The 21,064-nt window shown below is 62.1% G+C and overlaps 9 protein-coding genes across 10 annotated transcripts; 5 read left to right on the top strand and 4 right to left on the bottom strand.

Moving 5' to 3' along the window:
- Nucleotides 1-565: 565 nt before the first annotated feature.
- Nucleotides 566-3,024, top strand: sna41_1 (Cell division control protein 45). Of its 2 annotated transcripts, XM_062767719.1 has the most exons (7): nt 566-801; nt 844-972; nt 1,018-1,257; nt 1,297-1,473; nt 1,517-1,953; nt 1,993-2,802; nt 2,862-3,024. In XM_062767719.1, the coding sequence occupies exons 1-7, from the start codon at nt 658-660 to the stop codon at nt 3,001-3,003; spliced, it is 2,079 nt and encodes a 692-aa protein (XP_062623703.1). In that variant the 5' UTR covers nt 566-657; the 3' UTR covers nt 3,004-3,024. The 2 variants fall into 2 exon arrangements, with proteins under 2 accessions (XP_062623703.1, XP_062623704.1); XM_062767720.1 differs by having other exon boundaries at nt 844-1,257.
- A 122-nt stretch (nt 3,025-3,146) lies between these two features.
- Nucleotides 3,147-4,352, bottom strand: SPBC3H7.04 (Putative 37S ribosomal protein S26B, mitochondrial). Its single transcript, XM_062767718.1, has 3 exons — nt 4,096-4,352; nt 3,814-3,968; nt 3,147-3,677 (listed from the first exon to the last, which is right to left on the bottom strand). The coding sequence occupies exons 1-3, from the start codon at nt 4,334-4,336 to the stop codon at nt 3,186-3,188; spliced, it is 888 nt and encodes a 295-aa protein (XP_062623702.1). The 5' UTR covers nt 4,337-4,352; the 3' UTR covers nt 3,147-3,185.
- Nucleotides 4,353-4,521: 169 nt separating this feature from the next.
- Nucleotides 4,522-7,017, top strand: nr2c2ap (Nuclear receptor 2C2-associated protein; the record flags this gene model as incomplete). Its single annotated transcript, XM_062767717.1, has 3 exons — nt 4,522-4,556; nt 4,591-4,848; nt 4,890-7,017. The coding sequence occupies 3 exons, from the start codon at nt 4,522-4,524 to the stop codon at nt 5,011-5,013; spliced, it is 417 nt and encodes a 138-aa protein (XP_062623701.1). The 3' UTR covers nt 5,014-7,017.
- Nucleotides 5,473-6,657, bottom strand: LOC62_01G001235 (uncharacterized protein; the record flags this gene model as incomplete). Its single annotated transcript, XM_062767716.1, has 1 exon — nt 5,473-6,657. One exon carries the CDS (start codon nt 6,655-6,657, stop codon nt 5,473-5,475), a length of 1,185 nt encoding a protein of 394 aa, XP_062623700.1.
- Nucleotides 7,018-7,334: 317 nt separating the features above from the next.
- On the top strand, nt 7,335-9,983 carry LOC62_01G001234 (uncharacterized protein; the record flags this gene model as incomplete). The annotated part of the gene is made up of 1 exon (XM_062767715.1): nt 7,335-9,983. The coding sequence occupies one exon, from the start codon at nt 7,335-7,337 to the stop codon at nt 9,981-9,983; it is 2,649 nt and encodes an 882-aa protein (XP_062623699.1).
- Nucleotides 9,984-10,257: 274 nt separating this feature from the next.
- HSP90B1 (Endoplasmin) lies at nt 10,258-13,228 on the top strand. Its single transcript, XM_062767714.1, has 7 exons — nt 10,258-10,388; nt 10,428-10,776; nt 10,840-10,858; nt 10,899-11,120; nt 11,158-11,643; nt 11,681-12,312; nt 12,362-13,228. Exons 1-7 carry the CDS (start codon nt 10,287-10,289, stop codon nt 12,895-12,897), a joined length of 2,346 nt encoding a protein of 781 aa, XP_062623698.1. The 5' UTR covers nt 10,258-10,286; the 3' UTR covers nt 12,898-13,228.
- Nucleotides 12,992-16,024, bottom strand: CWC22 (Pre-mRNA-splicing factor CWC22; the record flags this gene model as incomplete). Its single annotated transcript, XM_062767713.1, has 4 exons — nt 15,850-16,024; nt 15,132-15,774; nt 14,695-15,091; nt 12,992-14,649 (listed from the first exon to the last, which is right to left on the bottom strand). The coding sequence occupies exons 1-4, from the start codon at nt 15,945-15,947 to the stop codon at nt 12,992-12,994; spliced, it is 2,796 nt and encodes a 931-aa protein (XP_062623697.1). The 5' UTR covers nt 15,948-16,024.
- Nucleotides 16,025-16,297: 273 nt separating this feature from the next.
- AGM1 (Phosphoacetylglucosamine mutase) lies at nt 16,298-20,808 on the top strand. The gene is made up of 12 exons (XM_062767712.1): nt 16,298-16,497; nt 16,562-16,679; nt 16,742-17,620; nt 17,659-18,184; nt 18,684-18,789; nt 18,940-19,052; nt 19,095-19,206; nt 19,245-19,388; nt 19,435-19,693; nt 19,734-20,060; nt 20,112-20,281; nt 20,707-20,808. Exons 1-10 carry the CDS (start codon nt 16,364-16,366, stop codon nt 19,917-19,919), a joined length of 2,577 nt encoding a protein of 858 aa, XP_062623696.1. The 5' UTR covers nt 16,298-16,363; the 3' UTR covers nt 19,920-20,060; nt 20,112-20,281; nt 20,707-20,808.
- nuo-12.3 (NADH-ubiquinone oxidoreductase subunit, mitochondrial) lies at nt 20,028-20,743 on the bottom strand (the record flags this gene model as incomplete). Its single annotated transcript, XM_062767711.1, has 3 exons — nt 20,028-20,060; nt 20,112-20,281; nt 20,707-20,743. The coding sequence occupies 3 exons, from the start codon at nt 20,741-20,743 to the stop codon at nt 20,028-20,030; spliced, it is 240 nt and encodes a 79-aa protein (XP_062623695.1).
- Nucleotides 20,809-21,064: the final 256 nt, after the last annotated feature.

Genomic DNA, 21,064 nt, shown 5'->3' with positions numbered 1-21,064 from the left:
GCAGAGGAGGGCTCGATCTGTTTTGGGCACGCAGGCCGGTGTGTGGGCTGGCTGGGCTGGCGACGCTCGTTGGGCCGAGAGGGGCAGGGCTGGCTGGGCTGGATACTGCGAACTGACTGCGACTTGCCTGGGTTTCTTGGCGTGACGTTTACGGCAAACCGGCTTGCAGACGACTCAATGTGCCCTGGAACGCTCGACGTTTGAAAGGGGCTCTAGACGACAGAGGGGGTATGTCGTCGACAACCACGGCTGGCCCCCCCTGACGTCGCTCACCTTCGCTTCCCTTTGATGCCCGGCGCAGCATGCTGCCCTCCGGTTCCCACCCTGCAACCAGGGGCACTGTTAATTGCTGTTACATAAGACAATACCACGTGGCAGCCACCCAGACGCGTTCAACTTCTTTACGTATGCAAAACACGCACAGACCACACAATGTTGACTGCCCAGAGCGCGTCGCGACAACGACAAGTGGAGGGCGAGCTACCAAAGTCAACGCATTAGACAACACTTTCGTTCACCACAACATCATCACCGCATCAGCATAACTAGGTCTCCGAACGCGCCTCATTCCCACACGCATAGCACTGCCTCTTCGCCAAGACAGCCGGGCGCTGGCCCAGCTTCCATCCTCCCTCCACACACCAACATCCCCGTCCCATGCCCCTCCTCCAACCCCCGGGGCCCGATCTCCGCCCCTTCGAGCTGACGTACACGGATGCGTACAGCTCGATTGTGTCACGCGTCCGCAGGAGAGGCGGATCAGGCTCGGGCTCAGTCGTCGTCTTTGTCGGCGTTGACGTGGTACGTGCTTCACGGCCCCAAGGACACTGCTGATGACATCAGGACGGGTTGTTAGCTTCGAGGATTCTCGTGTCCTTGTTCCGGCAAGACGACATTCCGTACCGCATCATTCCTATCGGAGGCTATGCCGAGCTCGAGGACAAGACGGCAGAGGCGCTCGAGTCGGAAGAGGTAGGCAGTGCACAGACGCACGCTGCAATTACTGACGAGGCACAGCTGCACACTCTGATTCTCCTGTCGATTGGCGCTGTGCTGCCCAACTTGGAATCCTTCTTTGACCTGCCTGCGGGCGTTCACCTTCACGTCATCGACTCGCACCGCCCATGGGCGCTGGAGAGCTTGTTCGACGTGGACAATGTGGACGAGGATGGCGTCGAGGCCAACCAGATTTGGATCTGGGGCGACGGCGACGAGTCCAAGCTCGACGAGGTGAAGAAGAGTTGGGAGGCCCTGCAGGTGAGTGGACAGTGGCTTGATTCATGCTGATGTCTCTAGTACAACGATGTGGCAGATAGTGACGACGAGGAGGATGAGGACGACGATGAGGATGACGAGGATGAGGAAGAAGCCGATGACGAGGAGGAGGGCGAGGAGAGCGAGACTGAGGAAGGCGAGGGCCGGAAACGGGGTCGGCAGGGGTCATCGCGACCGAAGAAGAAGAGGAGACGTGGGGTAAGCTGCTCTGCAAACCCTCATGGCAAGCTGACACCTCCAGGGTATGGCCCCAGCAGCCCGCGAGGCCCACGCACGGCGTATCGAAAACTACTACAGCGCAGGAACCCACTTTGGCATGAGCTCGGCACAGGTGGTGTATCTCCTGGCCACAATGCTGGAGCGAGCGGATAATGACCTGTTGTGGTGGGCGATCATTGCAGTCACATGCCAGTACGCCTCTGCCCAGATAGACCGCGACCAGTACGACATCTACCAGGAGGTGCTGTCGGACGAAGTGGCGCGCCTCAACCCCGAGGCGGCCAAGGTGCCCAACCCAGACGACCGGCGCATCAGCAGCAGTGAAGAGTTTCGCTTCGTCTTGTTCCGCCACTGGAACTTGTTCGACTCGATGCTGCACTCTGGCTACGTTGCAGGGAGGTTGGGTATCTGGAAGGAGCAGGGAAAGAAGCGACTGAGGGGTCTGCTGGCCAAGATGGGGTGGGTGCGGAGCTGTAGAAGTGGCTAACCCAACTCCAGCTTTCCTCTACAACAAGCCCAGCAGTCGTACCTCCACATGGACATGGCGCTCAAGCGGGATCTGCCGAACAAGCTGGAGGCTATTGCACCAGAGTACGGCCTGGTCGAACTCGTCTACCCATCCTTTGTGCGGTCATACGGCTTCTTCTTAGCTGCCATGTCTGCGGCGGACGCAGTCGAGGCGCTGCAAGCTCTTCTGGAAGCGGCCCACGGCATCCGCCTGGAGACCGAGGTGGAAGGCGGAGCCGGTGGCGGCGAGTGGTTCGGAGGGCTGAAAGTGTGGCGACCGATTGGCAACAGTGGGGTGAACGGCGACGAGTCGACACCAGCGTCAAGAGGGGACACGCCCGAGGGAGACGACCCGAAGAAGGAGCAGCAGTGGCATGTTGCCAACTTTTGGACGGCATACGATGCGTGTGACGAGTACGTGTGGGCGGTGGGCGTGCAACTGACCAGCAGTATCAAGGAGCTACGACATGCTCTTCCCCTCGCCAAGACGCTGCACCACGCGATCGTGCGCCAGGGCTCAGCGATCCTCGACAAGGCGTCGATCAAGAAGCTCCGCACGTTCCGCTTCGCGGCAGTGAGCGAGGGGCCGGACCTGCGCCTCTTCTCGCACCCGGCGCTGCTGTCGCGTCTGGCAGTGTGGCTCGTCGACGCGACGCGCGACAAGTGGTCCGAGGGCGAAAGCCACCACGGAAAGCACCCCAAGTCACTGCCGTTTGTGCTTGCGTGCTTGAATGAGGAGAAGGACATCTACTCGGTCATTGGGTTCACCGGCGCGCCAGAGTTTGACAGCGTGCGGAAGAAGTAGGTGGCCCAGGCTGCGCGAAGCGAAGCTGTGGTAGGAAACGCTAACACGCCCCTAGCAAGTTCTCCCTCGCCTTCACCTCGGCGTCGCAGGAGAGCGGCATCGGCTCGCGGCAGGACATGTTTGACCAGAGCTTTGTCGAGGTGCACAAAGGCGATCTGCTGCAGTTTATCGAGGCGGTACAGCTGCGGTCGTTGTAGCGGGCGTGGTGTTGAGCGGAGAGAGTTCCGTCAATCTAGCATATGCACTCTTGTCATAGCGGCGTGCACGGTTTCTGCCAACTGACGACTCGGCCATCCCGCCACACGCCACACCCAGCCTGCCACACCCGCCCACACCCCCACACCCCGATGCAATGCATGTCTGTCTCTACTGCTACTGCTTAAAACGCACCAAACTGGCCGTTGCGCTTGGCCACCTTGTCCCAGTCGAGGCTCTTGAACCAGTCGCGCGCGTACTGCTCGCGGGCGAACACGCCGTACTTGTCGCCAAGGTACGCCAGCTCGAAGAGGTTGAGGACGGCAAGCGGCGTGACCTCGGCCGTGGCCTTCTTGCGCGCGTAGCGCGGCGCCGCGGGAGCGTCAGCGGCAGCGGCGGGCGAAGCCTCAGCCGCGGGCGCAGCCGCCTCGGCCTCGGCGCCAGAGGTCGCCGGCGTGCCGAACAGCGGCAGCGCGCCGTCCCGTCCGCGCTGGGCGCGCGCCGTGACGAGCAGACTGCCGGCCGCAAACGTCGGCACGACGTCAAAGTCGCCAATCTCCTCGCCGGCCTTGACGAGCCACAGCCAGCCCGAGCCGATGATGCCGCTCGCGTACGACGCCACGCGGTCCTCGAGCGGCGCGAACTGCGCCGGGACGGGCTTGGGGGTGTCGGGGTTCTAGGGAGCAGCGCGTCAGCGCTGCGACGGGGGCGCCACGGGTAGCGGAGCGCGGAGTGCGCGGCGACCGTTGTCTCCTACACCCCTTGCTCCTCGCACACTCGCTCCGCTCGTGTGCTGCTCGCTCGGCACTCACCAGACCCTCCAAAAAGTACGAGTTGTTAACCAACAGACTGGCATAGTTGAACGCAAGGCTCAGGCTCGGCTCGCGCGCAGAGAACGCAAGCAGCTCGGCGACGTCGAAGCGGTCGTTGTCCCACTTGAGGCGGATGGGCGCGAGGCGGGGGTTGGCTGGAGGGAGGGTGTTAGCATTGTGCGGGGTTGTAGACTTGAGCGAGCCAGCGAGCGAGCCTTAGCCGGCGCGGTAGAGCGTCCGCCGCCGCCCCGCTCGCTCCGCTCGCGGCACTGCGCAACTCACACCGAACCTCCTCCTGTAACCTCCCCCAAAGACCGCCCTGCCACTCGTCGAGCCGCTGCACCTCCTTGGCGCCGAGGAACCCGTCGATGCCGGAGAAGATGCGCGCGTCGACCCCGCCAGCGGCGCCCTTGGAGGACGACGAGGAAGGAGCCGCGGCGGCAGCAGAAGGGGAGATGATGCCCCTGCGTGTCGCTGCGGTCGCGAGGCGGGACGTCGAGGCGAGGAGCGGGCGGACCGACATTGTGTGTGTGTTGATGAGTGGTGGCTGCCGACGCCGCCGAAAAGAAAGTCGGGGTGGTTTCGGGGGTGTTGGACTTTGGCGGGGCTACCGTGGGAGAGTGGCACGTGACTCGGCTCGATACATTGATCGTCGATGTTGATGATGCTGGGGATCATTGCATTGCTGTTGTACATTGCATACATACCATGGCAGACCTGATACCAAGCGGCACGAAGATCCAGTACGCGGGCTCCGTGACCCAGCTGACACCGCAGGGCGTCCGCCTCAGCACCGGGCACGCGCCGCGCCTCCGTCCTCGCCGAAGACGACGAGGCATGGACGGCCCCCTCGAGCCCGGCACACCTGGTCCTCGGGTTCCCGGCCCCGATCACCCCGGCACGGATAGCGCTCACCTTCCAAGGCGGGTTTGTGGCCCTCTCTATCCTCGTCAGCGTGCGGCGGGACGGCGAGAACGGGTTCGAGGCCGCCGGGAGGGTGTACCCCGAGGACGTGAACCGGCGGCAGGTGCTCTCGTGGGTGTCGCGTCGCGGCCTGACAACTGCTGACTTCCCAGCCTGCCTTACCCCGACGCCGCCGACGCACCGGCCATCACCGCCCTCCGACTCGACCTTGAGAACTCGTCCGACCACCATGGCCGCGTGACTCTCTACCGTCTCGAACTGCTGCCCCCGGCATAGCACGACGTTACGCTCAGACTCCTGCACCAGCCTCCTCACTACGCGGCCCCTCTACACCCCCGCACCCCACACCCCTCGGCGTCACTGTTGCATGCCACCTCCGCCAGGGCCGGTTGACGACACCCGGGGTTGCTATATATTTTCGTCGTCTACAATTCTACTCCTCCTCCACACCCCCGCCACGCCCGATGCCAATGCAAGGTATGGGAGCATGATACCGACAGTGTGCTGTGTGTTGTGTTGGTTGTGTGTGACTTTGTGTCGTGTTGTTGTTGTTGCTGTGTTGTTGTGGGCCGACTCAATGCTTGGTGGGTTGTTGCAGTGCTGATCTTCTCGTTCTTCTTGCAGTGCTTGATTCCTCAACACCATACAAACCATACAAACAACAAGATCGTACAATTTTTCGGAAAGACTGATACAGGTTCGATTCGAGATGTCGAGAGCGACGGGGCCGGTCTTTTAAAAATCGTCAAGATCCGGCTTCGGCAGCGAGGCCGAGTGGGGCGAGTTGTGGAACGTCGGCCCGGCGTACTTTGGTCCGCCGAGAGGGACGCCACTCGCCTGGTTGATGCGCGGGAACTGGCCCACGATCGGGAGTGAGATCACGCCAGGCAGGCCCGAGGGCACGGGCGAGGCGCGAGAGTTGGCGGCGGTCCGCACCGGGGTCTGGGGAGCCCGGTGGACGTTGTAGCCAGTGTGGAAGGGAGAGTTGTCAAAAGCGGCTGCCGAGTGGTTGCGCGGCATCATGGACGCAATCGCTGCCGCTGCGGGGTGGTGGTCAAGCGACTGGCGGCGGTCGTGTGTAGGTCGCTCGGGCTTGAGCGTCACAGCGGTGCTGCCCTTGGCGCGCCGGCGCTGGTCGGCAGTTGAAGAACGTGTCGAGCGCTTGGAAGGCGTGTCTTCGGCGCCTAGTTGCTGCTGCCAGTTCAACGGCTGAGGGGCGGACGGTGCATCGAGCGGCATGTCCCAGCCCTGGCCGTCAGCCTTCTTGCCGTTGGCAGTGGCAAAGAAGCCCTCGGTAGGGAGAGACTGGCTCAGAGAAGTCACGTCAAAAGACGAGTCGGGTGTCGCAGCAGCCTCGGCAGCCGCCTTTCCGCCCCGCTTCTTCTTCTGCGTCTTTTTGTTGTTGGCCGGAGGTGACGCCTGCGAAGCCCGCTGGGAGCGGGTCACGGGCCGTTCGGCCTCTGATCCAGTGTCTTCCCTGCCAGAGACAGGAGCAGAAGTGGCCATGCCGCCTTGCGCGAGATCCATGCGTTCCTTGTTGAGCCTTAAGAGGCCCTTCTTCGGCGCCGGGCTGGGGGCGACACCGAGGAGCTCAAACAGCTCGGGGTGGTCCTCGTCGCCAGTGTCTAGTGCGTCCGAGCCAGCAGCGTCTTGCGGAGTTCCGTTGCCTGAAGCGCGAGCTCCACGCTTACGGGGGCCGCGTCGGCGTCCAGCTGGGGCGCCATCGTTGCGAGTGCCGTCGACTTCACCCAATGGCATGGTACTAGGGGCGTGCTTGCTTCGGGGTGAGTGGATGCGTGTTGGCGTGTTGGAGCGGGGAGAGCCGGGAAGGGCGCTTGGTGGCTGCTGCTTGAACGATGAGACGGGGAGCTGGAGTTGGTGGCTTGAGCGTCGAGGTGGTGGTGCAGAGCGGAGGCTCATCCTAGGAAGTTGGTGAGTTGGCGTAGTGTGTGGGTCGAGTGGTGTGAGGTACCAACAAGACTCGAGGATGTGGGGGGGTTTAAGTAGGTGTCGCGAGGCGAGTTGACTTGCGACAAGGGACGGGAGGGGGGGGATGAGATGGCGTGGGTGCTATTAGGTTGCGGGGTTGTTGTTCAGGCCAGCCTGTTTGCTTGATTGGAGGGTGGAACAAAATGGTCTGAATGGAACAAATATAAAAGTGGGGAGGAGAGGGGAGTCGTGGAGAGATGGGGGGAGGGAGGCGTGAAGCCTGTCTCTGACAGGAGAGGTAGATGTTGTGTGTCGTGGAAGAATGTGGGTGATTGTGTGATGCACACAGAGATGGCGACGAGCGAGATGACGGCGGCGGTGGCGGCGCAGCCCTCTCTGTGCACCCCTTCCCTCGACTCAATCCGATGCTGATCACGTTTCCAGCACCGCCCATACTTACTGGGGAAATGAGCCTAACAATCTAGCCACGTGGAATTGACCCTAACATTTACACACCCAATGTCCCCTCGGCAACCCTTGTCCTTGCTTGACTTTTGCTGGCTGGGCCTGACAGAGTGTCCGCACTGTGCGATCCAACCCGGCAACAAGCAACTTCAACCTCGACTCACCACCACGCAATGCTCTAACCCCACGCGCCTGCCAACGCAATGATAACCACCAAGAGGTGCTGGCGCATCACCGCTGCAGCAGCGGTGCGCCGCCACCGCTTCGCAAGTAGCAGCGCGGCGCACGCCCGACCACCAGAGGACGACGACCCGGAGCCCTTCGGCCAGGCGTATGGCGCTGGACCGTCGCGCCTGCCGTATACGCCGCCGCCTTCGGCCTCAACGACGCCCTCATCTCGCACGACGCGCGACTCGGCCCGCCGTATCCGACTGGCACTGGACGACGTACCGAGGACGCAGCTCGGAATGCCCCATCAGCTCCTCAACGCGCTTGGCATCTCGAAGAGCGCCGACGCGCTTTCCCGCCTCGAGCAGCATGTCATTCTCCACCACTTTATCCGGCGGCGACGCGGCGTGCTAGCCATGGAGCTCATGATGCTCTGGGTCCAGCTCTACCAGCTCGAGGCGGCAGACCACCCATCGAGACCACCTCAGTTCTCCCTCGTCACGCTCTCGATCTTGCCAACAAGAGTATCCGGCAAACCGCACCCAGAGTTCCCGGTAGTCGACATCCCCAGGAGTGAGAAGCTCCCTCAGCCAACGTTCGAGGAGCAGCAGCCCGACCGGGTATCAAACCACTTGCGAGTAATGCTCGCTCTCATCGACCGGCTCCAGGCCGTCGGCCACCCACGCCCAATGCAGCTCTACTCGCTCGCGATTGAACAGGCTCTACGGGAGAGACGATTCGACATGGCAGCGAAGACATACGCGCTGCTTGTCGAAGCTTGGGTCATGGAGGGACGTATTGCGGAGGGAGGCCGCGCCGAGGATTTCCATCAAGGCGGCGCGCCATCCCGAGCCCTGACAACGACAAAAAGCTCAGCGCTGCATAAAATGTGGTTCAGCGGAGTGCGCACCTGGCGTTTGCCAGGTGAGGCGTTGTCGCTCCATGACCGACTGGATCTGTGGCATCCCAAGAGCCACGCGGCGGGGGAACGCCTCCGTGGGTTCCCGATGCCGCTGCCGACCTCGCCGCCGTCGCTGGTGCCCCACCCTCACCGGCTGCTTATCGAGGAGATTCTCAACTCGCTCATGCTCGACCCGCATACCGCATCGCCTGCCGAGTTTGCCGCGTCTATGCGCGCGCTTGCAACGCTTGCCAACACCATCCTGTCCCGCACTCTCCCCATTCCGGCTATCCCTCTGCTTCTGTCGAGCTTCAGCAAGTCGCACACCCACCCCGCCGTGTACCCCGATTCGATTTCTGAAGAGCCAGCGAGCAATGCGTGGGCGTACACCGCGCACACGCAGGTTCACGTCGCCTTGGTGTCGCTCATCTTCTCTCCACCAAACTTTGCCCGAGCAGCTGAGCTCGAGCGTGAATCTGGCGTCGCTGTCCACCAGCGCCAGATGAACGGCCCTGGCCGGTACATGCTCCCCGACCTTGGGCTGAAGTCATGTGTCGTACTCCTCACGTACGCCGTACACACTCTCAAGCAGCCGCGTTTAATCACGCGCCTGGTGTCGTATGTCCACGACCGCTGGGACTTTATGAGGACAACAGTCACCAACATGGGATTCCGTGGAGCGACACTGGCTCAGGACAATGAGACAGCCCAGAAGTACGACGACGTGTTGTTCAAGGGCACGCTTTTGGACCGCCACGGCGACTCCAACGTCGATACTAGTAAATGGGACAAGGCCGTGCCAGTGGCGGTCGGGCCGACAGCCATCGCGACGGTGTCAGCGCCAAGCGGCCAGCCCATCAAGGTCACACCCGACGCCCATTCGCTGGCCGCTTTGCTGTCGCACCTCGCCGCTACTTCGCAAGGAGAGCGGCTCAAGAGGGCCGTCTATGCTGTCATTCCGTTCCTCCGCGTCGGTCGCGAGACGACTGCTCATCAGATTGCGATCCTTGAGCGCGACACAGGTGTTGTCCTCGGTGAACGTGGTCGTCCGATCCCGCCTGAGCTCGCCGGCCACGTATGGGCCGCCATGATCAACGCTCTCGCCAAGTCGGGTCAGTTCAACCTCGCGCAGCGCATCTTCTTTGTTGCTCTCCGCAACGAGTACAAGCAGGTCTGCCGACACAAGCTGGAGAACGAGGAGATGCCCGACTCGCTCCGGCTCCCGATCCACATCTTCACGACCATGATGGATGTGTACGGCAGCGAAGGCAACTCGAAGCCCGACATGAGCATCGGTCAGTACCCTCTCCGCATCAAGGTCGATCCCAAGTTCCACTTGTACCCGCGCCAGATTGCTGCGCAAGCAATGGTGTGGCAGCTATACACGGACGTGCGGAAGCGTTTTGCCGAGTTGGACAGCGACGCGCCACACCTCCAGCTCGACGCCCGGTTCTTCAACTCTGTGATCAAGGCCACTGCCCCCCGCTTCCATTTGGATAGCGACACGGCTCTGGACGACGACACGGCCGCCGAGCTCGACGAGATTCTGCGCGACATTGTCGACGCCGGTCTGGAGTGTCCTCCTGGTCTCCTGTCCAAGCTCGAAACTGGCACGAGCGTAGGCAAGAAGTATCTTCCCATCGAGAGGACAAAGGGCCTGCAGACCAAGCGCACTGTGCCGAGGCGTGTCTACATCCCGTCGCGCCGAGCCCTCGAGAGCGAGGAGAGGGCCCATGTTGCCGACCCCACCCAAGCTGCTCCCCAGCTTGCTCCAACGGAGTAACACAACCTCGAACCGCTCCATCATCATCACCCACCAACGCCCCACCCTCTCTGCACTCAATACTTCATTTTTTTTTGGTATCTCATCGCACTAGCATTAACACTCATATGCACTGGCTCGTCGTGACAGTACCTGCAATGCTGCCTCTGTACGCCGTCTCCGGCCCACTTGGGCCTCTGTGACCCCCTTTTGCTCCCGTGCCTGGCTGGACATTGCCGACGCGCTTCAGGATCGGCGCCACGTCGAAAGTTGATCTTTGTTGTTGTCGAGACTGCTCCATCTCACCCATTGACTCTTCCCATTATGAAGCTGCAAAAGCTGCTCATCGGCGCAGCAGCGCTACTCGTGCCATTTGTGGCGGCCGACGGCAGCGCCGGCGAAGAGGCCGAGACGTTCAAGTACGAGGTGAGGCCTCCACTTTCTGTCGCAGCCCTAACCCCGCAGAGCGATATCTCGCGCCTCCGCTCGCTCGTGATCCACTCGCTCTACTCGCACAAGGACGTGTTCCTGCGCGAGGTGATTTCCAACGCCAACGACGCGCTCGAGAAGCTCCGCCTCACGTCCCTCACGGACCGGGACGTGCTCAGCGCCGGCGAGCCCAACATCACCATCACGGTCGACCTCGACGAGGGCGGCAAGACGGGCAAGCTGATTATCCGGGACACGGGCATCGGCATGAACAAGACCGAGCTCGCTCGTAACCTCGGCACTATTGCGCGCTCGGGCACCAACGAGTTCTTGAAGCGCGCCGACGACGCCGGCGCCGTCGACTCCAACCTCATCGGCCAGTTTGGTGAGTACTTGCTCAGCAGTGCCACGTCGTACGCAAGGAGAGGACAATAGCTGACTTCGAAAGGCCTCGGCTTCTACTCTTGGTAAGGGAACAATGGGCACATGCGAGGCACTAACGCCCAGCTTCCTCGTCTCGCCTGTTGTCCGCGTCTCGTCCCTCCCGCCCGCGACCGCTGAGCACCCCGACCCGGTGCAGCACACTTTTGTGTCGACGGCGTCGGGCGACACGTTCGAGGTGTTTGCCGACCCGCGCGGTAACACGCTCGGCCGGGGTACGGAGATCATTCTCGACATTGGAGACGAGGACGAGCAGTTCCTGTCGACCAACAACCTCAAGGCACTGATGTGAGTGGCGGCTGCGCGGGTGCCACTGACAGTAAAGTGACAAGCACTCGACCTTCTCGACCACGTTCCCGATCTACATCCGCGAGAAGAAGCCCCCGAAGGTGGCCGAGACCAAGGACGAGGACGAGGAGTTTGACGATGCCGACACGCAGGACGACGACGAGGACGAGGACGAGTTCACCTTCGTTCGTGTCAACGACAAGGCGCCCATCTGGATGCGCGACCCCAAGTCCGTGTCCAAGGAGGACTACATCGACTTCTACAAGGCCGTCGCCAAGGACCAGACGCAGGAGCCCCTCGGCTGGTCCCACTTCAAGGGCGACACGCAGTCGGGCGTCTCGTTCCGCTCCATCATGTACATCCCGCCTGTGCTCGAGAAGGACTTTTGGTCCAAGATCACCAGCGGCTTGAACAATGTCCGCCTCATGGTCAAGCGCGTGTTCATCACCGATGACCTCGGCGAGCAGTACATGCCCCGCTGGCTCAGCTTCCTCAAGGTGACTGTTGACGCTGACGACCTTCCGTGAGTTCATGAAGTTGTGCCGGAGCCTAACCCCCAGGCTCAACGTGTCCCGTGAGACGCTCCAGAACTCGCGCTTCCTCAAGCAGCTCCAGCGTATCCTCGTGCGCAAGGCCATCGACCTCTTCACCAAGCTTGCGGGCGACGACCCGGAGAAGTACAAGGAGGTCTCCAAGCTCTACGGCAACGCGCTCCGCATCGGCATGATGGAGAGCCAGAAGGACAAGATCAAGATTGCCAAGCTCCTCCGGTTCGAGAGCACGCGCTCGCCGTTCACCTCGCTCGAGGAGTACGTCGAGAACCGCAAGGAGGGCCAGAAGCAGATCTACTACATTGCCGGCGTGGGCGAGACGACGCAGGCACTCTCGCGCTCGCCATTCGTCGAGAAGCTCAAGGCGCGCGGGTACGAGATCCTGCTGCTCAACCTCCCGTCCGACGAGCCCATGATGGGCGCCCTCAACAACTTTATGGGCATGCAGGCGCAGGACGTGTCCAAGAAGGGCCTCAAGTACGGCGACGAGGAGGAGGACGAGGCTGAGAAGAAGGAGCTCGCCGCGCAGAACATTGCGTACAAGCCTCTCCTTGCCTGGCTCAAGAAGGAGCTCGAGGGCAAGGTCAGCGACGTCGTCCTGACCAACCGTCTCGTCACGTCGCCGTGCACGATTGTTGTTGGTGAGTGCTTGCCTTGGAGGAGCGTCTAGCACCCAGCTAACGCAACCAGACTCGATGGGCTGGTCGGCCAACATGGCGCGCATCATGGCCTCGCAGGCCGAGGCTGAGAACGACCCCATGTACCAGCTCATGAAGAACCTGCCGCGCGTGCTCGAGATCAACCCCAAGTCGCCGCTGATCGAGGGCCTGCTCGAGCACGTCATCGAGCTGCCAGAGGGCGACGACGAGCCGAGTGCACAGGAGCTCGAGATCAAGCAGACCATCTCGGTGCTGTTCGACACGACGCTCGTCCGCTCGGGCTTCGACGTCGCCGACCCCACCAGCTACTTTGAGCGCGTCGAGCTTCTGCTCCGCCGCTCCCTCGGCGTCTCGTCCTCTGCGCGCGCCGAGGACAAGGTCAAGCCCGCGCCTCCTACCGCCGCCAACCCCCTCCCTGAGGACACGGAGCACGACAAGGCCGAGAGCATCCTCGACGGCGTCGAGTTTGGCTCCAGCGACGACAAGGAGGGCGAGGCCGACGAGTGGCTCGACTGGAACAAGTTCAAGGCTTCGATGGACGACGACACTGTCCACGACGAGCTCTAAGTGAGGAAGAAGAAGTAGCATCATTCATCATGCATCGATATCAATCTTGCGCCAACCACTACTATGTGCCGTACTATTCTCACACATTACTGACTTAGCGACGGTCACGCCCGCCGTCGTCAAACCGCCGCCTGGGAGGCGAGCGGTCGTCGTCGAATCGGCGGCGCGGTGGCGAGCGACGTTGATGAGGGGGAGGGTCGCGGCGCGCGCCAGGTCCGGCACCGGGCACCTGAGCCAGGCGGCTGGGATGCACTGGGACCTGTGCCATGCGACTGGGGTGCACTGGAGGCGCCGCGGCACGGGGCGGGCTCTGCTCTCGAGCGCGGGGTGGGGGAGGGCTCTCGCGACGGCGGGGGGGAGGGCTGTCGTCGCGGCGGCGAGGGGGAGTGTCATCGCGACGGCGGGGAGGAGAGTCAGCGCGGCGACGAGGGGGAGGGCTGTCATTGCGGCGACGGGGAGGAGGAGAGTCGTCGCGACGACGGGGAGGGGGGCTGTCATCACGGCGGCGGGGAGGAGGAGAGTCGTCACGGCGACGGGGAGGGGGGCTGTCGTCACGGCGGCGGGGGGGAGTGTCGTCACGACGACGAGCGGGAGGGCTGTCGTCGCGACGGCGCGGTGGCGTCCTCGAGTCATCCCTTGCGCCGCGGCGAGGCGAAGGGCTACGCTTCCTCGGCGACTCGGTCGCTGTCCGCTTACGGGGCGAGTCGTCGCGGCGCCTCGGGGGCGGTGATGGCGACCGAGAGTCCGACTCGTCAGAGTACCTCCGGCGGCGAGGGGGCGGGGAGCGCGAGTCCGATTCGTCCGAGTACCTGCGGCGACGGGGAGGCGAGCGGCGACGGCGGTAGCGCGAATCGTCCGAGCTGTAGTCCGAGCTGCTGTCCGAGCTCGAGAGGTCCGACGACAGGTCGGACGACGAGTCCGAGTCTGAGCTGTCCTGCGCCGCCGCGTGCTGGGCTGCCAGCAGCTTGGGCGCGTTCTGCAGCCACGTACGCATGTCCTCCGTGATCGCACCGAGACCAATCTGCGTAAAGTAGTTGATGGCGAAACGCGTGTTGCGTGGGTTGTCGGTAGGGAACATGTTGGCGAAGACGGGCTGGAGGTCGGGAATCTTGAAGCGCTCGACCATCTTCTTCATGCCCATCTCCTCCTTCATTTCTTGAAGGAAGATCTTGACAAAGATACGCGACGACGATGTCGTCTCCTCCTCGTTCATGTGGACGACGTGAAGGACGGCCCACGAGATGGCGTCCGAGGCGAGCAGGTGTCCGAAGAAACGGCCAATGTTGCGCAGCTTGTTGGTCTCGTAGCGGTGGATCGTCTCGTAGTACTTCTGGAATGCCTCCTGGAAGTTCTCGGTCCAAAGTCGATTCAACTTGCAGAAACGCTCGCCGATGAGGCCGTAGAAGTTGGAGTACGAGCGCTCCTGCGAGCAACACTCAACAATCATGTTGCACAGCTCGATCTCGTTGCCCTCGGGGATGTTGACTTTGAGGAGCTTGTGCACAGCTTCCTCAAAGTTGAGCGAGTTCATGATCGTGAGGTAGATCGTTCGCCTCAGGTTCATCAGGTTGGTCTCGGTCATGTCGGTAATGCCCTCCTTGTCGGGGGCGACGTCCGCTTCGCTCTCGTCGTCAGAGTAGTCGCTGCCACTGCCCGACTCGTCCTCGTCATCCGAGTCACCGAGAATCTCCTTCTTGATCTCCTGGTAACGCTCCTCGTTCTCCAAAAAGTTGGGGTCAACCTTGAACAGATCTGGGGGTGTCAGAATCCTGCCAGCATACGCCTCGCTCGACTTACTCAAACCCTCTTGCACCTTGAGCTCATCGTCGAGACTCAGTCGATGCGTAATCTGCTCCTCCTCCTCCACAAGATCCAGGCCCTCGGGAATCGATGGGTTGTCCTTGTACTTGTCCTTGCGGACCTGGAACAGGACTTCGATCATGTACTGGCAACGCTTCGAGATGGCACCCTCGTGAAGCACAGCACGGAAACGCTCAAAGATCATGGTGTTGGCGCGGGGGCTGTTCTCCTGGAGGAAGAACCCAACCTCGCGCATGAAGCCGACAGCGACCTCGATAGAGTCGTCCGTAGGGCGCTCCAGACACAACAGAAGAATCTGAAGGGCCACAATCTCGTGTGCCACATACTGGTTGACGAGGTGGGCGATGAACGTCGAAGTCGCGTTGCAAACAGTCTGAAAATGTCAGCTCCCATTGTCTCCAAACAAAACTCACCTTGTCGTTACGCTTGTAGGCACGACGGAACTGGGCAATCAACCGTGTGAGGACCAGCTCGCCGACCTGGGGAAGCTTGGTGTTGACAATAGCAACAAGAGCCGCAAAGATGGGTGTGAAGGGCAGCGATGACGCCTGGGCACGCATGATGGAGCGCGCGAAAAGGCCCTTGCCGCGGATGAGGTTCTCGCCAAAGAGCTCGGGAATAACATGCTTGATGTTGGACACGTTGACCTTGTTGATCAGACCGTTGATGCTCTTGCGGAGCGCATCCCAACTCAGACGCTGGTACTCTGGGCCGCTCTTGTCCTTGCTCGCCTCAGCCTGCATGGCGCGCAGGCGCGCAGGTGGGATGTACGCGCCGCCAGAACGCGACCCGAGCAGCTTGGCAAACTCGGCGCGGGCGTCCGTCGTCGTCGCCACCGTACCGGCATCGCCGTTGCCGTTCGCAGCGCCACCCTTGAGCTCGGCATTGATCTGCGACTCGAGCATCGCGGCCTCGCGCTGCCGCTTGCGCACCGGGTCGACATCGTGCACACGCGGGACGTCGATCACTGGTTCGGGGCCGGCGCTCGGCGAGCGCGGGCGGCGGCGCTGTGCCGGCGGGGACGGCGACCTCGCGCGGGGAGAGGCAGAAGGAGACCTAGACCTAGTGTCAGTGACTCGCCCACACACTTGCTGCGAGGACGCGTTGAGGGCAATGGAGATGGAAACATACCTCTTGCGCTTGGAAACAGGAGCCTCGTCAGGCGAAGGACTCCTGCTTGCCGCGCGGTCCGGCGACGGCGACCGCCTGGGGGATTCTGAGCGAGGCATCCTGTCGAGTTGTCGAGTGTTCGATGGGGTGCCGACGCCCGTTTTTAAAGGTTGTGGACAATGAGGATTGCTCACACACGAGCGAGCGGCGAAAGAACATCTGGACGTTGGAGAGACGCACTTGACCTTTCAAACACCACTTGCTGCAACACCACGCGGTCGCTTTACGTGTCATTTTCCACGTGGCTGGTATCAACCATACTTTGCAGGGGCCCCGGATTCGCACTGCTGCCCTCGGATCGCCTTGTGACGCGTTTGCACGAGGTTGGCCGCACTGCAGCTGGCTGGCTGGCAACGACGTGGGCGACATGCACCGCAAATAAATGCATCACGTTTCAGAGTTGTAAACAGTCGTCGCCTCTCGTTCACTCTCTTAGACTTTTACCATCACCCACCACAAAAGAGCACTGGACACTATGAGCTCCTCCGCCGCCGCTGCTCCCCCCGTGGACCACACCCAGCTCTTTGACCGCATCGCCGCTGCGGCCAAGAACTACCCCAAGCCCGCCGATGTCAAGTTTGGCTATGGCACCGCCGGCTTTCGCACGTTGTGAGTGCCCATGCGCGGCGCTCAATCGCTGGCCGCATGTAGCTGACCCCTTCTCCTTCTTCAGGGGCAAGCGCCTGCCCTCGGTGATCTTCAGCGTGGGCCTGCTCGCCGTGCTCCGTTCGCAGAGATTCCACGGCAAGGCCATCGGCGTCATGGTCACGGCGTCGCACAACCCTGAGGCTGTACGTGTTCTCTCGGCTCGGAACGATGCGGTGTGAGATTCGCATGGCTAACGGAGGCTTAGGACAATGGCGTCAAGCTCGTTGACCCCGCGGGCGAGATGCTGGAGCAGTCGTGGGAGGCGTACGCCACTACACTGGCCAACTGCGCTTCGCCTGCTGAGCTCGTTGAGGCCTACAAGCAGCTCGCTCAGCAGCTGCACATCAACATTGGTGCTCCTGCTTCGGTTGTTTACGCTGCCGACACTCGCCCTTCGAGCCCCGAGCTCATTAAGGCCCTCGAGGCCGCGCTGGCGGCCTTTGGCGACCACGTCAAGACCAACAACATTGGCGTCACCACCACCCCCATCCTCCACTATGTCGTCAAGGCGACCAACGACACGACTGGCGAGTACGGTGAGCCCACTATCGAGGGTTACCAGAAGAAGACGGCCGCTGCGTTCAAGACTCTGATTGTGAGTACCTCACCGGGTACGACGGACCTAACGGAGCAGGGAAACAGAGGCCCCCTCAAGCCCCTCCCCGTCGACTGCGCCAACGGTGTTGGTGCTCTCTCGCTTGCCGACTTTGCCAAGCACATTGGCGACCTGCTTCCTTTCAAGCCGCTCAACACCCAGCTCAACAAGGAGGGCGTGCTCAACTACCAGTGCGGTGCCGACTACGTCAAGACCAAGCAGCAGCTTCCTCCTTCGGTTGCCGAGTCTGGCCTCCTGAACCACCCCGACAACCGTGGTGCTAGCTTTGACGGCGACGCCGACCGCCTGATCTACTACTACCTCAAGGGTGGCAAGTCGTTCCGTCTGCTCGACGGCGACAAGATTGCCGTTCTCGCGGCCCTCTTCATCGGCGACCTCGTCACCCGCGCCAAGCTCACCGACAAGATCCAGGTTGGCGTCGTCCAGACCGCTTATGCCAACGGCAGCTCGACCAAGTTCATCAAGAGCGTAAGTGTATGGCTCCGCTCTTGGCTGACCTTTCTCAGCGCAACATCCCTGTCACTTGCACTGCCACCGGTGTCAAGCACCTCCACCACGCCGCGCTCAACTACGACATTGGTGTCTACTTCGAGGCCAATGGCCACGGCACTGTTCTGTTCTCGGACGACACTATTGCGACGCTGAAGAAGACCGAGCCCGAGAGCCCCGACCAGGACCGTGCTATCAAGCATCTCATTGCCCTCTCCGAGCTCATCAACCAGGCCGTGGGTGATGCGCTTTCGGACATGCTTCTCGTCGAGGTTGTTCTCGCGCACAGGGGCTGGAGCGCCGAGGAGTGGGACGCCGGCTACGAGGACCTCCCCAACCGTCTCGTCAAGGTCGAGGTTCCCGACCGTCACATCTTCCACACCACCGACGCCGAGCGCAAGCTCACGTCGCCTGTCGGCCTCCAGGCGCGCATTGACGAGGCTGTCCTCAAGGTTGAGCAGGGCCGCAGCTTTGTCCGCCCAAGTGGTACCGAGGACTGTGTCCGTGTCTATGCCGAGGCTGCTACGTCGTCGGCCGTTGACAGTGAGTTGATCTAGTGAAGCCAGTGCCAGCTGACGCCACCCAGCTCTTGCTGCTGCCGTGACCGACATTGTCAAGACTGCCGCCGCCGAGGCTGCTGCCCACCCTTGAACAGTGCATGCTGTTCTCCATATGTAGTGCTTGCTGGATGGTTGCATATATGATCGCAAATGAATCCAGTGTTAAAGGGCTTGAATGGTTGGCTGGTGCGGGGACCCCAGGCAGTTATGACGTCCGTGTTGCCGCCCGTGGCTGGCCGGGCTGGACTGCTTCCCATGAGCTGGCTGGCGGCGAGTGTGACGTGCTGCTGCTGTTACATCCGTCAGTTGTTGCTATCTCTGTCGATGCTTCACAATCTCGCTCCCACGACCGCAATGTCTGGGTGCGTATGATGTCCACGACACAGGCTCACCCCCGCAGGGTCCGCGACGCTTCCCACGCCGGAAGCTGGTACACCTCGAATGGTACGTCGCGCTCTCGTCCGTAGCTGACCCCCGCGCAGGCGCGCACCTCCGCGCCGAGCTCGAGTCCTACCTGGCGAAAGTGACGCCGCTCAGTTCGCCGTCGTTTAACCCGCCCGTCGCGAATGCCAAGGCGGTGATTGCGCCGTGAGTCTCCTCCCCCAACCCAGGGCCCTGCTGACAGACCTAGCCACGCGGGCTACTCGTACTCGGGCCCAGCGGCGGCGTGGGCGTATGCGTCGATACCCGTTGCTACAATGTATGTGTGTGTGCTGGCATCCCGATAGCTGACAGCAGCAAACGCATCGTCCTCCTCGGGCCCTCGCACCACGTGCACCTCGCTGGCATCGCGCTCTCCCCGTTCGCGGCGTACGGCACCCCGCTCGGCGACATCCCGCTCGACCTCGACGGTGCGTCGTGGGTCTGTGCGAGGCCGAGCTGACACAAACTAGCGATCGACGAGCTCAGGCGCACCCGCCTCTTCTCGGAGATGTCGCCCGGCGTCGACGAGGACGAGCACTCGCTCGAGATGCACCTCCCGTACATCCGGCACATCTTCCAAGGGTGGGTAAATGGGGTTCTGGGCGGAGCGCTGACGCTAGACGCGACGACTTCAAGCTGCTGCCCCTGCTGGTCGGCCACCCGCCGTCTGACAAGGCCAATCGCGACGCTGTGAGCGGTGCCCTCGCCAAGTACTGGGCCGACGACGAGACCTTCTTCGTCATCAGCAGCGACTTCTGCCACTGGTAGGTGTGGGGTTCGGAGCAGGCTGGTAACGCTGACACCGTCCAGGGGCACTAGATTCTCCCATACACCATACTACCCCGCTGCGCCCGATCCCCCTGTGCCCGTGCCGCCTGTCCCCGCCGGGCCCGGCGTCGCAAACAATGGCCAGCTCGAGTTTGTCCGCCGCTACGTCTCCCAGACGAAAAAGGACGCGCCCATCTGGAAGTCGATCCAGTACATGGACCACGAGGGCATGGACCTGCTCCGCGCGCCGGCGCGCAAGGGCGCCGTCGAGGAGTGGGAGGCATACCTGTCTCGTACCAAGGTGGGCTGGGCGGGAGGCAAGGCAACAACTGACAGGCCAGAATACCATTTGTGGCCGAAACCCCATCACCGTGCTCCTCAACCTTGTACAGTACGTCTACGCCGGCCAGCACGCGGCCGACTACGTCCACTTCGTCTTTGTGCGCTACGAGCAGAGCTCGCGGTGTACGAACATCAGAGACAGCAGCGTCAGCTATGTCAGTGGCGTGCTGCGTCCCAGCCCCTGAGGCGTGGCACGAGGCAGCCTGGCCGCGAGGTGGCTCGTATTAGTTTGAAGCCACCTGGGCTCCCCTCTTCTCCTATATATGTTGATGCATTGTTTGTTACGGCAGGGTCTACTCGGTGTCGATGGTCTTGTAGCCCTTGATCTGGGATGGTCAGCGCTGACACAAGATGCCAACTTCGCCAGCGATACCCACCGCATTGTCGCGGATCATGTGCGCGTACTTCTCGGCCAGCTCCTTGCAGTTCTCGTAGTGGTTGACGCCCTCGTACTTGTAGCACTTCTGGAGCTCGCCGCGGACAATGCGGGCCTCCATGGCCTTGATCCAGGACTCGCGGACGTGCTCGTCGCGCGCGGCGATCTTTTCTGTTGGGCCAAGGGTGAGGGTTGGCGGGCAGAGGGGTGGGTATGAGCGCGTCGAGGAATGGGACAGAGAGCGATGGCCGCGAGTTGGCGCATGGCAGGCAGGGATAGGCGGGGGAGGAGGATCGTCGGCGGTGAGCGAACGTCGGTGGAGAACAGCGACGACGACAAGTATCGGGTCCACAAAACGGCGACAGCGAGGCGAGGAGGTGGTGTATGGCGAGTCGGGTTGAGTTCCAGGTAGGCCGTCGGTCACAGCATGACGGGGCGCGACACAAATGTTGACAAGAGGACGCAGGGAAAGAGATAAGGCATCAGCATCGGATCTAGGCATGGGACGTGTGCCGAGCGGGGCCGGCGTGCGCGCGCGACGAGGCCGCAGCGCGCCGGGGCGGCACGGCGCCTGGTCACCCGCTCGATCTACTCACGCCTGTAGGTGTCCATTGAGGGGTGGTACTCGGGCATGGTGGCTGTTGTGCTCGTTGCGGCGGGTTGGAGGCTGTCGAGATGTGCTTGTAGCCAGCCAGTCAAGGTGGGTGCAAAGGGCAGCAAGCAGCAAGCAAGCATCAACGAAGCCGGGAGCCAGCGGAGGAATTGATCCCGTCAGTGTGGTTGGTTGTTACGTAACTTCCCACGTGGTGTCAATGTGTGGTTCAAGTGGCAATGCAGGGGCGCAGGGGTTGTTTTGGAGGAAGATGGCGGCGACAATGACGGCGGCGACGGCGGCGGCGGTGCCAACGACAGGCAGCGTCGCGTCGTGTTGCCCCCCCGCCGCGAGTCCAGTCG

The sequence above is a fragment of the Vanrija pseudolonga genome, chromosome 1 (assembly GCF_020906515.1).
Source record: "Vanrija pseudolonga chromosome 1, complete sequence".
Taxonomy (NCBI): domain Eukaryota; kingdom Fungi; phylum Basidiomycota; class Tremellomycetes; order Trichosporonales; family Trichosporonaceae; genus Vanrija; species Vanrija pseudolonga.
This window is presented reverse-complemented; position numbering and strand designations above follow the sequence as displayed.

Excerpts from the sequence above, each read along its gene's own strand:
- AGM1 (XM_062767712.1), top strand. The coding sequence starts at position 16,364 with ATGAGCTCCTCCGCCGCCGCTGCTCCCCCCGTGGACCACACCCAGCTC. Across the intron at positions 18,185-18,683 it reads TACGTCGTCGGCCGTTGACA|GCGCGCACCTCCGCGCCGAG; the intron begins GTGAGTTGATCT and ends ACCCCCGCGCAG. Across the intron at positions 19,389-19,434 it reads AGCAGCGACTTCTGCCACTG|GGGCACTAGATTCTCCCATA; the intron begins GTAGGTGTGGGG and ends GACACCGTCCAG.
- sna41_1 (XM_062767720.1), top strand. The coding sequence starts at position 658 with ATGCCCCTCCTCCAACCCCCGGGGCCCGATCTCCGCCCCTTCGAGCTG. Across the intron at positions 802-843 it reads TCTTTGTCGGCGTTGACGTG|GACGGGTTGTTAGCTTCGAG; the intron begins GTACGTGCTTCA and ends TGATGACATCAG. Across the intron at positions 1,474-1,516 it reads AGAAGAAGAGGAGACGTGGG|GGTATGGCCCCAGCAGCCCG; the intron begins GTAAGCTGCTCT and ends TGACACCTCCAG.
- HSP90B1 (XM_062767714.1), top strand. The coding sequence starts at position 10,287 with ATGAAGCTGCAAAAGCTGCTCATCGGCGCAGCAGCGCTACTCGTGCCA. Across the intron at positions 10,389-10,427 it reads CCGAGACGTTCAAGTACGAG|AGCGATATCTCGCGCCTCCG; the intron begins GTGAGGCCTCCA and ends CTAACCCCGCAG. Across the intron at positions 12,313-12,361 it reads GCCGTGCACGATTGTTGTTG|ACTCGATGGGCTGGTCGGCC; the intron begins GTGAGTGCTTGC and ends TAACGCAACCAG.
- SPBC3H7.04 (XM_062767718.1), bottom strand. The coding sequence starts at position 4,336 with ATGTCGGTCCGCCCGCTCCTCGCCTCGACGTCCCGCCTCGCGACCGCA. Across the intron at positions 3,969-4,095 it reads GTTACAGGAGGAGGTTCGGT|CCAACCCCCGCCTCGCGCCC; the intron begins GTGAGTTGCGCA and ends CCCTCCCTCCAG. Across the intron at positions 3,678-3,813 it reads CGTACTTTTTGGAGGGTCTG|AACCCCGACACCCCCAAGCC; the intron begins GTGAGTGCCGAG and ends GCTGCTCCCTAG.